The sequence below is a fragment of the Microcaecilia unicolor genome, chromosome 10 (genome assembly GCF_901765095.1).
Source record: "Microcaecilia unicolor chromosome 10, aMicUni1.1, whole genome shotgun sequence".
NCBI classification, from domain to species: domain Eukaryota; kingdom Metazoa; phylum Chordata; class Amphibia; order Gymnophiona; family Siphonopidae; genus Microcaecilia; species Microcaecilia unicolor.
Window position 1 is genome coordinate 129,173,171 of NC_044040.1, and position 13,568 is coordinate 129,186,738.

Consider the following 13,568-nt stretch of genomic DNA (forward strand, 5'->3'; position numbering starts at 1 on the left):
CACATCCACGGGGGCATGGGTAAGGCAGGGAAAGGGCCGGTGGTGTGCTGGTAATTTTTAACAAAAGGCTCTCCCCGGTCCACCTCTGCGCCCCCCATGTCCACCCTTGCACCCCCCGGGGGGGGGGGGGGGGGGGAGGAGGGCGGCGGCAAGCATTACTCTCTCCAGGAAAAAAAAATTAAATGATCCCAGGTTCCAATCTAATTCATGTTTAATGTGGGATAAAATGCCATAAATAAGTAAAGTGAATGATACATACCTGTAGCAGGTGTTCTCCGAGGACAGCAGGCTGATTGTTCTCACGACTGGGTGACGTCCGCGGCAGCCCCCACCAACCGGAAAAAGCTCGCGGGACGGTCGGCACGCAGGACACGCCACCGCGCATGCGCGGCCGTCTTCCCGCCCGTGCGCGACCGCTCCCGCAGTTGAATGACTAGCAAAAAGATGAAACAACAACTCCAAAGGGGAGGAGGGAGGGTAGTGAGAACAATCAGCCTGCTGTCCTCGGAGACACCGCTACCGGTATGTATCATTCACTTTCTCGAGGACAAGCAGGCTGCTTGTTCTCACGACTGGGGTATCCTAGCTCTCAGGCTCACTCAAACAAGAACCCAGGTCAATTGAACCTCGCAAACGGCGAGGGCATAACAGAAATTGACCTACGAAGAACAACATACCTGAGAGTGCAGCCTGACCAGAATAAATTCGGGTCCTGGAGGGTGGTGGAGTTGGATTTACAACCCCAAACAGATTCTGTCAGCACCGACTGCCCGAACCGGACTGTCGCGCGTCAGGGTATCCTGCTGGAGGCAGTAATGTGATGTGAATGTGTGGACAGATGCACCAGTCGCAGCTTGCAAATCTCTTCAATAGTGGCTGACTTCAACGTGGGCCACCGACGCTGCCATGGCTCTAACACTATGAGCCGTGACATGACCCTCAAGAGCCAGCCCAGCTGGGCGTAAGTGAAGGAAATGCCATCTGCTAGCCATTGAGATGGTGCGTTTCCCGACAGAGAACCTAGCCTGTTAGGATCGAAAGAAACAAACAATTGGGCGGACTGTCTGTGGGGCTGTGTCCGCTCCAAGTAGAAGGCCAATGCTCTCTTGCGTCCAATGTGTGCAACTGCGTTCAGCAGGGCGGGTATGCGGCCTGGGGAAGAATGTTGGCAAGACAATTGACTGGTTAAGATGGAACTCCGACACCACCTTTGGCAGGAACTTTGGGTGGGTGCGGAGCATCTACTCTGTTGTGATGAAAATTTGGTATACGGAGCATGAGCTACCAGGGCTTGAAGCTCACTGACCCTACGAGCTGAAGTAACTGCCACCAAGAAAATGACCTTCCAGGTCAAGTACTTCAGATGGCAGGAATTCAGTGGCTCAAAAGGAGGTTTCATCAGCTGGGTGAGGACGACGTTGAGATCCCATGACACTGTAGGAGGCTTGATAGGGGGCTTTGACAAAAGCAAGCCTCGCATGAATCGAACGACTAAAGGCTCTCCAGAGATGGCTTTACCCTCCACACGATAATGGTAAGCACTAATCGCACTAAGGTGATTCCTTACTGAGTTGGTCTTGAGGCCAGACTCTGATAAGTGCAGAAGGTATTCAAGCAGGTTCTGTGCAGGGCAAGAACGAGGTTCTAGGGCCTTGCTCTCACACCAAACGACAAACCTCCTCCACTTGAAAAAGTAACTCTTTTTAGTGGAATCCTTCCTAGAGGCAAGCAGGACCGGGGAGACACCCTCCGACAGACCCAACGCAGCGAAGTCTACGCCCTCAACATCCAGACCGTGAGAGCCAGGGATTGAAGGTTGGGGTGCAGCAACGCTCCGTCGTTCTGCGAAATGAGAGTCGGAAAACACTCCAATCTCCACGGTTCTTCTGAGGACAACTCCAGAAGAAGAGGGAACCAGATCTGACGGGGCCAAAAGGGCGCTATCAGAATCATGGTGCCGTGGTCTTGCTTGAGCTTCAGTAAGGTCTTCCCCACCAAAGGTATGGGAGGATAAGCATACAGGAGGCCGGTCCCCCAATGAAGGAGAAAGGCATCTGACGCTAGCCTGCCGTGTGTCTGAAGTCTGGAACAGAACAGAGGCAGCTTGTGGTTGGTCTGAGAGGCGAAAAGATCCACCGAGGGGGTGCCCCACTCTCGGAAGATCTTGCGTACCACTCTGGAATGGAGCGACCACTCGTTGCGGTTGCATGACTCTGCTCAGTCTGTCGGCCAGACTGTTGTTTACGCCTGCCAGGTACGTGGCTTGGAGGAGCATGCCAAACCGGCACGCCCAACGCCACATCCCGACGGCTTCCTGACACAGGGGGCGAGATCCGGTGCCCCCCTGCTTGTTGACGTAATACATTGCAACCTGATTGTCTGTCCGAATTTGGATAATTGGTAGGACAGCCGATCTCTGAAAGCCTTCAATGCGTTCCAGATCGCTCGGAGCTCCAGGAGGTTGATCTGCAGATCCTTTTCCTGGAGGGACCACAGACCCTGGGTGTGAAGCCCATCGACATGAGCTCCCCACCCCAGGCGAGATGCATCCGTCGTCAGCACTTTCGTGGGCTGCGGAATTTGGAATGGACGTCCCAGGGTCAAATTGGTCCGGATGGTCCACCAGAGCAGTGAAGTGCGGCAACTGGTGGAGAGGCGGATGATATCTTCTAGATTCCCGGTGGCTTGAAACCACTGGGAAGCTAGGGTCCATTGAGCAGATCTCATGTGAAGACGAGCCATGGGAGTCACATGAACTGTGGAGGCCATATGACCCAGAAGTCTCAACATCTGCCGAGCTGTGATCTGCTGAGATGCTCTGGTCTGCGAAGCCAGGGCCAATGAGATTGGTGGCCTCGCTTCGGGAAGGTAGGCTACTGAGCGTCTGGGTATTCAGCAGCGCTCCTATGAATTCCAGAGACTGAGTTGTGCTGGAGCATGGGACTTTGGGAATTTATCACAAACCCAGCAGCTCCAGAAGTGAATAGTGCACTGCATGGACCGGAGGGCTCCTGCCTCCGAGGTTTGGCTCTTGACCAGCCAATCGTCGAGATATGGGAACACGTGCACTCCCAGCTTGCCGTAGATACGCCGCCAACCCACGAGGCACTTTGTAAACACTCGTGGGGCAGAGGCGAGCCGACAAAGGGCAGCACACAATACTGAAGTGCCGTGCGCCCAGGCGGAATCTGAGATACTGTCTGTGAGCTGGCAGTATCGGGATGTGAGGTATGCGTCCTTCAAATCCAGGGAACATAGCAATCGTTTTCTGAATCTTGCAGAAGGGTGCCCAGGAAAGCATCTGAACTTTTCTTTGACCAGGAATTTGTTCCTGCCTCTCAGGTCTAGGATGGGACGCATCCCCCCTGTTTTCTTTTCACAAGGAAGTACCTGGAATAGAATCCTGCCCTTCCTGCCCGGGTGGTACGGCTCGACCGCATTGGCGCTGAGAAGGGCGGAGAGTTTCCTCTGCAAGTACCTGCTTGTGATGGGAGCTGAAAGACTGAGCTCCGGAGGACAATTTGGAGGCAGGGAGGCCCAAATTCAGGGCGTATCCGCACCGCACTATTTGGAGAACCACTGGTCGGAGGTTACGTAGAGGCCACCTTTGGTGAAAAAATGTTAACCTCCCTCCGACCGTACAGAATTCGTCCGGTACGGACACTTGTAGGGGCGGCTATGTTCCCGTGGATCAGTCAAAAGCTCCGTCCCCGGCTTTGCTGTGGAGGCGCAGGGGGTCTGCTTAGGCGCACGCTGTTGACGGAACGAGCTGCGCTGGGGCTGTCCCTGTGCCTGACGAGGCCTTCGGGCCGGCTGGTTGTACCTACGCTTCGCGAAGAATAGGGTGCAGACTGCCGGGCCCGGGAAAAACGTCCAACCTGTGGAGGTGGGTGCTGAAGGCGTCCGGTGGGAGATCTTGTCGAGAGCGGTTTCCCCTGATGCAGTTGGTCCACCATCTGCTCGACCTTCTCACCAAAATGTTATCCCCCCGGCAAGGGACGTCGGCCAGTCTTGCTGGGTTGCGGTTGTCCAGGTCAGAGGCACGCAGCCATGAGCCTGCGCATCACTATCCCTTGGGCCGCAGCACGAGATGCCACGTCACAGGTGTCATATCTACCCCTGGACAGGACGTTCTGCGCACGCCTTCAGCTGCCTGACCACCTCCTGATAAAGGCCTGGACTGCTCCGGCGGGAGCTTCTCGACCAGGTCCGCCAGTTGTTGCACATTGGTCACGATGTGATGCTCATATAGAGCAGGTATGACTGATGCGGGTCACGAGCATGGAGGATTGGTAGGCCTTCCTCCCAAACGAGTCCAGAGTGCGAGACTCCCGCCCCGGTGGGCGCCGAGGCGGTATCCCTCGAACTCCGTGCCCTCTTGAGAGCAGAAGCCCACGACCGCAGAGTCATGGGGCAATGGTGGCCACATTAGCTCTGGGTCAGAGTGGATCCTGTACTGGGACTCTGCTTTTTGGAATGGTGGGGTTAGTTAATGTCGCACCCAGAATTCCGAAGCAGCGTCATCCTTAGGACATTGTGCAGCGGTACGTGGAGGACTCTCTAGGTGGTGATGGATAGTCGAGGACCTCGAGCATCTCGGCCCTCGCGCTCTTCCACAGAGACCACGGGAAAGGGGAATGGTAATAGACTATCCCGCACAAAGGAGGCAAAGGAGAGACTCTCGGGAGGTGAGAGTTCCTCTCCGGTGAAGGCGTGGGGTCCGAGGGGAAGGCCCGTAGACCTCCTCTGAGGAGAAATATCTAGGGTCCTCCTCTTCCCCCACGAGTCCTCATCCTCGGTGTCGGACATAAGCTCATGTAGCTGAGTCCTCGAACCGGTGCCCGCTCGACGTCGAGGCACCAGGGCTCCGGTGTCGTCGAGCGGTTGGGACTCCCGCGCCGGCGGGGACGAGCTCCCTCCATCGACGTCGACGGGGAACTTCCACCTGCGTGGCGGTCGAGAAGGCACCGCAAGCGGCGGCGGTGTCGACGGCCCCGGCGCCGGGCTAGAGCTCGCCGGCGCCAAGCAGTCATCGGCGCCGAGGGCGCAAGCACCCCCGTGCGCCGGCACAGCCTGGCGCATCAGCCCTCCAGGATCCCGCGGAAGGATGGCTCTGAGGCACTCGTCCAGGCCCCGCTGCCGAGAAAGGCGGTGGGGCCGGTAGGGGTGTCGGTGCCCCGAATCTGTTGGGAGCCAGGAGACTTGCACCGAGGTGCCGGGACCCTGTTGCGTCGGCACCGTCTATCACCGACGGGGATCTCTCCTCTCGATGGAGACGCTTCGCGTCGACTCCTCTCCGATGTGCATCGAGGGCGAACCGGGTGACGGCGCTTCTTATCCTTCTTCCGATGCCCGTCACCGGCGCCGGAGGCATGGAGGAGGAGGATGACGATCCCCCTCGGTCTCGAGTAACCGGGTCAGACAGGGTTCGGTCCCGTGGGCCATGGTCTGAGGGAGTGACCGGGGCCGCTGCCACGCGGCCTCTCACCTCTACCCGCACCGGAGGAACCGGCGGGCCGACGGGACCTGTTTCTCCTGGGGGTCGATGCCATCGGTGCCGATGTCTCGGGCATCGATACCGGTACCGAAGGACCCGGGCGTCGATACCGATGCCGTCGAGGTCGACGTCGAGGGGCCGAGCGCAAGTTCCAAAAATACGGTCCCGTTGAACTTGCCTCGCAACCTGAGTCCGTTTCCGGAGACCGAGACACAGGGGACACGACTTGAAATTGTGCTCCGGCCCGAGGCACTGGAGGCACCAAGGCGGTGGGTGTCGGTCTGCGATGATGGGCCGGCCGCACCGACCACACTTTTTAAATCCACTCGGGACCTTCGAGGACATCACTTACCAGTGAGGACTTCATACCCTGCTTGTCCTCAGAGGAAAATATCTAGAGAAACTGGGAACCAGCCCAACATTTTGCTGTAGTCTTTTCTTGCTTATTTTTGCTTTTTATGTTTTTTTTGGGGGGGGTCTTTTTTTTGGGGGGGGGGGGAATTTTTATTTAACTGGGGGAGGGTAAGGATTTATTTTTTTACCTTTATCTACTTTTTTCCTCTTCTTCAGTCTTTTATTCTTTCCACTGACATCTTGGTCTACTTTTTTCCACTCCAGTTTCTCTCTTCTCATTAGGCATTGGACTACCAAGGTCTACCCTGTTGTTGTATCTTCCATACAGACCGCCTACCTTGCTGCTGTTTTGGACTATTGGACTACCCAGGTCATGGAAGCTCATCAGGTTTCAGAGCAGCTAATGGTGCTCCTTTTGGGCCTGGGGTCTATGGCAGGCACTAAACTGTTTTTTTTTTTTTGTACCATTCTTCTTTGGGTAAGAAGTCACACAAGACTCCCATATGAGTTTTTCAAAACTACTAGAGCTCTGAAACCCAATAAAAAACAAGTCCACACACACAATAACGTCTTTAACCTTTTTTTTGTCCAGTTCTATCATTCTATCATCTGGTTCTCAAATCTGGACCTGGAGCACCCCAGCCAGTCGGGTTTTGGGATACCACAATGAATATTCATGACAGAGTTGCACACAGTGGAGGTAGTGCATGCAAATCTCTCTCATGAATATTCATTGGGATAATCCTGAAAACCTGACTGGCTGGGGTGCCTCCAGGACCATTGTTTGAGAACCACTTATCAATATTTTAAAACAACAACTGTTCAAAATGTGTTGAAAAAAACAAACCAGTCTTTCCTCATACTCAGCAATATCCTGGTAAAGGGTTCCATGAAGTCTTTCATGAATACTATTTCAAACCTTCTCGTTCTTCCAACCATTAACCACTAATGACACAGCCTGTTAAGCTCATAAGGAATAGGTCTGTAATGACACACAGATACTTACGGTTTCTGTCTGAAAATCCCGAAAGCCATCAAAAATTGAGCGAGCAGGCCTTCGTCTCTTAGGAGCTGGTACAAAACAAATTAGCTTTGAAAACAGTCCCCTAAAGGTTTTGAGCACTAATCTTTCTTTTGCTCATCAAACATGCTCAGGACAGATAACTTCTAATGCTATCCTACTATATAAATGACAGTGACCGACGACGTGGTTAGAGGCAGAACCAGATCGACCCCTGCCAGGCAAATCAAGAGCCAGCACACGGATGATCCTTCCGGACAGTCACCTGAGGGCATGTCGGCAGCTCAGTAAGTCTCCAAAACCCTTGCCAATGGCCCCGAGCATGCCGCACAGCACAGAAGCCATAACTGACACACAACCTCCGCACCCACAGCAACTGCAGCTCAGCTTCTTGCACCTTCCCACCTCGCTGCATCTTGGGTAACAAAGCAATCACGCTGCTTGGTCTGCAACAAACGTAGGAGCTAAGGCGATAGGGTGCGCATGCACAGTCTATGCCGGTTGGGGTGCAGCAGTGTGAGGGTTCCGTGTCCCTGGATAATGAGAACGCTACAGTGCAACCTTGAAAAGTAGGTTGCTCAATACAGTTCAGTAAACCTCCTGTACTTTTAGAAGACAAACAGAAGCAGGGACAATTTATCTTCTCCTTCCTTGACTCTCTCTCTCTTTCAGACAGACGCACACACATACACTTCTCTGTCTCGCTCACACACACACAAAAAAATATATTAACCCTCCTGTACTTTTACAAGACAAACAGAAGCAGGGACAAATGTATCTTCTCCTTCCTTCACTCTCTCTCTCTCTCTCTCCTCTTTCAGACAGACACACACACTGTTCTCTGTCGCTCGTCCTCACACACTGACACTCCACTTCTCTCTTTCTCTCTCACATACACACACTCTCTCTACCCTCTCTCCAACTAACTCTCACACTCTGTCAGACAGACAGCACACACACACACACACTTTCTATCTCTCTCTCTCTCTCACACACACACACACACACACCGCGCCCACTCACTCTCTCTCTCACAACACAAAATATCACCTCCTGTACTTTACAAGACAAACAGAAGCAGGGAGAAATTTATTTCTCCTTCCTTGACTCTCTCTCAGAAGAATGTACACACACACACACACTTTGTCTCTCTCTCACACACACACAATCTCACTCTTTTCAGACAGGCACACACACTCTCTCTCACACACCAAAATAGTACATCCTGTACTGTTACAAGGCAAACAGAAGCAGGGAGAAATGTATCTTCTCCTTCCTTGACTCTCTCCTCTCTCTCTTTCAGACAGACCGCACAAACACACACTTTGTCTGTCCTCTCTCTCTCACACACCTCTCTCTCACACACACACACTCCTCTCTCTCTCCCTCTCTACTCACTCTTCACACACACGCCTCTCTCTCCCTCTCTACTCACTCTTCACACACACTCTCTCTCTCATACACACACACAAAATATTACCTCCTGTACTTATACAAGACAAACAGAAGGAGAAATTTATCTTTCTCCTTCCTGGACTCTCTCTTTCAGACAGGTGCACACACTCTTTCTCTGTCTCTCTCTCTCTCTCTCTCTCACACACACACACACACACGCAAATACAGACTCACTCTCATCTCTCTGAACTCACACTCACACACTCCTCTTTCAGACAGGCGCACAACACACACACACACAAAATATTACCTCCTGTACTGTTTACAAGACAAATAGAAGCAGGGAGAAATTTATCTTCCTCCTTCCTTGACTCTCTCTCTCTTTCAGACAGACGCGCACACACACACACCACTTTCTCTCTCTCTCTCACACACACACATACACACTCTCTCACTCACACACACTATTACCTCCTGTACTTTACAAGACAAACAGAAGCAGGGAGAAATTTATCTTCTTCTTCCTTGACTCTCTTTCAGACAGACGCACACACACACACTTTCTCTGTCGCTCTCTCACTCACTCTCTGAACTCACTCACACTCCTCTCTTTCAGACAGGCGCACACCACACACACATTATCCACTCTCACTCTCTCTCTTTCAGACAGGCACGCACGCACACACACTTTCTCTAATCTCTCACACACAAAATATAACAATAAGGGAATTACATTTCACAAATAAAAAATGTTGCCCATTTTAATGGGCTTAATGGCTTGCATTAACATATAAGAATCGATGGCAACTCATCTTGAAGATCAGCAAAAAATCTTGCCCGTTTTAATGGGCTTAACGGCTTGTACTACAGAATTGTGGGATGCGCAGGCTATTAACTTTTAGAAAATTAAATTGCTTATTCCAGATTGCTTTGAAGGCCTTGCTTTTTACACTTGCATTTAATCTGCCTGGAGGGGAGTGTGGGGGAGGTGCAGTGCCAGTTCTTTAGGGTTAGTATTTTTTCCTATCCCTTTCCTTACGATGGCTCCCCTATACTCTTCCCCCCCCCCCCCCCACTCCCTTTTCAGGGCTTCCTGCTACCCTGGTTTCTCTCCTGCCTGCCGCACCTTGAGTATTGTGTTCAATTCTGGTCGCCGCATCTCAAGAAAGATATAGTAGAACTGGAAAAGGTGCAGCGAAGGGCGACAAAAACTATAGCAAGGGATGGGACAACTTCCCTATGAAGAAAGACTAAGGAGGTAGGGCTTTTCAGCTTAGAGAAGAGACGGCTGAGGGGAAACATGATAGAGGTATCTCTCTATATAAAACGCACCTCCAACGTTCTGAAGCCTCTGTTAGCCAACATTCTAAGTGAAGGGGGTGAGATCGCATTGTGTCTGCCCCGCCCACGCGTCAAACGTGATGACGTCGAGGGCGGAGCAATGACACTCAACCAATCGCAACGCTCGGCAACGAAGCGTCAGGGAAGGAGGCGGCGCTCTCGACGTCTAGCCTTCCCTTCGCTGTGTTCCGCCTTCTTCTGACGTCAAGGATGACGTCAAAAGAAGGCGGAACACAGCGAAGGGAAACCTAGACGTCGGGAGCACCGTCCTCCTTCCCTGACCGCTTCGCTGCCGGAACCCCGCCACGGAGGTAAATTTAAAAAACAGAAAAAAAACAAAAAAAAACCATGTTGGGGGGAGAGAAGAGGGTGTCCACTAAAGTACAACAATGGGTAGCGGGAGGGGCAAGGGAGAACGACAGCATGGATGCGAAGGGGGGGGGTGAGAAGAGGGCGGCCCAGGCTGGTGACATGGGAGAGAGAGGAGCATGGATGCGAGGGGGGTCATGGAAGGGAGACAGGGGACTTGCTGGAAAAGGATGAATGGAGGCGGCAGGGGACAGAGGAGCATGGATGGACATGGATTGGGAGGGGCCGGGCTCAGGGAGAGAGGGCAATTGCTGGAAAAGGGAAAAAATGGAGGGGGCAGGGGGACAGAGAAGCATGGATGGGCATGGATTGGGAGGGCAGGACTCAGAAAGAGAGGGAAATTGCTGGATAGGGATGATAGGAGGGGGACAGATGGGCATGGATGGATAGGGATTGTCAGGGCAGGCCTCAGGGAGAGAGGGCAATTGCTGGATATGGAAAAATGGTAGGGGCCAGGTGACAGATGCAGGCATGGATGGGCATGGATTGGAAGGGCAGGACTCAGGGGAGAGGGGAATTGCTGGATAGGGATGAATGGAGGGGACAGAATTGGGGGCATGGATGGATATGGATTGCAGGGCAGGCCTCAGCCAGAGAGGGAAAATCTGGATAGGAAAAAATGGAGGGGCCAGGTGACAGATGAGCATGGATTTGGAAGGGCAGGACTCAGGGAGAGGGGAATTGCTGGATAGGGATGAATGGAGGGCACAGATGGGCCATGGATGCATATGGATTGCAGGCAGGCCTCAGGGCAGACAGGGGAATTGTGGATAGGGATGAATGGAGGAGCCAGGTGACAGAGGTGCATGGATTGGAAGGGCAGGACTCAGGGAGAGGGGAATTGCTGGATAGGGATGAATGGAGGGGACAGATGGCCATGGATGGATATGGATTGCAGGCCAGGCCTCAGGCAGAGAGGGAAAATGCTGGATAGGAAAAAATGGAGGGGCCAGGTGACAGATGAGCATGGATGGGCATGGATTGGAAGGGCAGGACTCAGGGAGAGGGGAATTGCTGGATAGGGATGAATGGAGGGCACAGATGGGCATGGATGCATATGGATTGCAGGGGCAGGCCTCAGGCAGACAGGGGAATTGTGGATAGGGATGAATGGAGGAGCCAGGTGACAGAGGTGCATGGATTGGAAGGGCAGGACTCAGGGAGAGGGGAATTGCTGGATAGGGATGAATGGAGGGGACAGGATGGCCATGGATGGATATGGATTGCAGGCCAGGCCTCAGGCAGAGAGGGGAAATGCTGGATAGGGAAAAATGGAGGGGCCAGGTGACAAGGAGCATGGGATGGGGCATAGGATTGGCAGGGCAGGACTCAGGGAGAGGGGAATTGCTGGATTGGGATGAATGGAGGGGACAGATGGCCATGGATGCATATGGATTGCAGGGCAGGCCTCAGGGAGACAGCGGAATTGCTGGATAGGGAGGAATGGAGGGGCCAGGTGACAGAGGAGCATGGATTAGACACTTTCACTCTGACTCTCAAACACTCACTCTCACATATACTCTCCCAAACATACACACTCCGAGGAAAACCTTGCTAGCGCCCGTTTCATTTGTGTCAGAAACGGGCCTTTTTTACTAGTATAAAATAATGAGTGGAGTGGAACAGGTGGACGTGAAGCGTCTGTTCACGCTTTCCAAAAATACTAGGACTAGGGGGCATGCGATGAAACTACATTGTAGTAAATTTAAAACAAATTGGAGAAATTTTCTTCACCCAATGCGTAATTAAACTCTGGAATTTGTTGCCGGAGAACGTAGTGAAGGGTTAAGCTTGGCAGAGTTTAAACAGGGGTTGGACGGTTTCCTAAAGCACGTCCATAGACCGCTACTAAATGGACTTGGGAAAAATCCACAATTTCGGGAATAACTTGAATAAAATGTTTGTACGTTTGGGTAGCTTGTCAGGTGCCCTTGACCTGGATTGGCCACTGTCGGGGACAGGATGCTGGGCTCAATGGACCTTTGGTCTTTTCCCAGTATGGCATTACTTATTACTCCTGCCCTCCCCTCTGCACCGCCGGGGCATCTACCAAATGTTCCACCCAACCTGAAATTTAGCATGTTCTACTGAGGTAAGATGGTTCTCCTGCAAAAACGCTACATCTGTTTTATGACGTTTCAAAGCCTGCAGAACCTTCGTTCGTTTAATCGGCGAGGAAATTCTTCCCAAATTCCAGGATATAAATTTAAGTGACCCCAGGGCCCCAGGGATTATACACTTACTAACATAGTAAATACCAAAATTTAGAAAGAAGGGGCGCCCCCCAGCCAGGAATACAAGCCCTCAGCATTCCCCAACCATATCCAAAAGACTTACATACGTCTTTGACTCTCATCCCCATCAAACAAAACATCAACAAAACCAACTCCCCCCCCGCCCCAAAAAACCACAACTCCTCCTCCTCCCCATACTTCCCCTCCCTTTCCCCGCTAGACAAAAAATTCTAATTAAGAATCTGATCGCGAGTCCCTCCCATTTCCTCTCCCCCCCCCCCCCCCCCAGCATCATTACTAAATTGAGATATTATTAAACTTAGCGAGAAAATATACTTGTAGATAAAATTGCAATAGCATTGCTCCTTCCAGGAACAAAAAAAAATTGTTCAAAGGAGTGTTCTATGTAGAACTGCTTCCTATTTTCCCCTTCAAAAAGCAAAGTTTCAAAAACGAACTGCAATCAATGCTCCTTGCTGCTCTTGAGACTCCTATACCAATAATTCAAAGAAGTGTCCTGTATGGAGTTTCATCCTACACCTTTCATTCCTATTCATAAAAATGTGCAACTTCCAGAAATAAACTTTAAACAATGCTCCTTGCTGCTCTTGAGTCTACTATATCCATAATCCAAAGGAGTATTCTGTGTAAAGATTGTTCTACTCCTTTCATGCCTATACAGTAAAAAAAAATAAAATGCATCGATAATCCAAAGGAGTGTTCTATGTGGAATTACTGCCTATTCTTCCGCATGCAGTGCAAAGTTCCAAAATAAACTGTACGTACAAGCTCCTTGCTGCTCTTGAGGCTCCCATAACAATAATCCAGAGGCGTATTCTGTGTGGAATTTCATCCTACTCCTTCATCTATATGTAAGTATGAAAGGTTCAGAAACAAACTGTGAGAAAACTCCTTGCTGCTCTTGAGACTACTATATCAATATTCCAAAGGAGTATTCTGTGTAAATTGTCACCCTACTCCTCTCATTCCTTTACAAAAAAAAATTCTCTGTTATCCGTCGCCAACTTTGTACACAGTTGTCATGGGAGACTACTTATGCACTGAACACAACTGTCACACTCAAGTTACTTCAACAGGTGCAGACCCCCGTTCTCAGAGCCCACCTAAGTCAGTGGCCAAAATACTGAAAGAGCAAAGATCTCTTCTTAGGTCATACTCGGCCCAACATCTGTTGCCAGCTCTGAGGTCAACTGAGTAGCATATTTGAGGCCTCCTCAGAAGAAGTGAAAAATCAGGTCTTACCGTTGTAGGAGACTCTGAGACGCACTGGATAAAGTAAAGTAAAGGTATTTTCTTTGCACACAACAACTACAGGTCTCGGGAAAAACAGCAGCGT

General features: G+C 51.4%; 1 protein-coding gene across 3 annotated transcripts in view; it reads right to left on the reverse strand.

The window, feature by feature from the left end:
• UBXN7 (UBX domain protein 7) overlaps positions 1 to 13,568 on the reverse strand; it is a 588,902-nt gene that overhangs the window by 426,328 nt on the left and 149,006 nt on the right. For all 3 annotated transcript variants that reach the window (XR_003943538.1, XM_030215927.1, XM_030215926.1), the window contains exon 4: positions 6,854 to 6,922. Coding sequence is in view for 2 of the 3 variants with exons in the window: in XM_030215927.1 (XP_030071787.1) it covers positions 6,854 to 6,922 (69 nt within the window). In the remaining variant the exon portion in view is untranslated. The remainder of the gene's footprint in view (positions 1 to 6,853; positions 6,923 to 13,568) is intronic.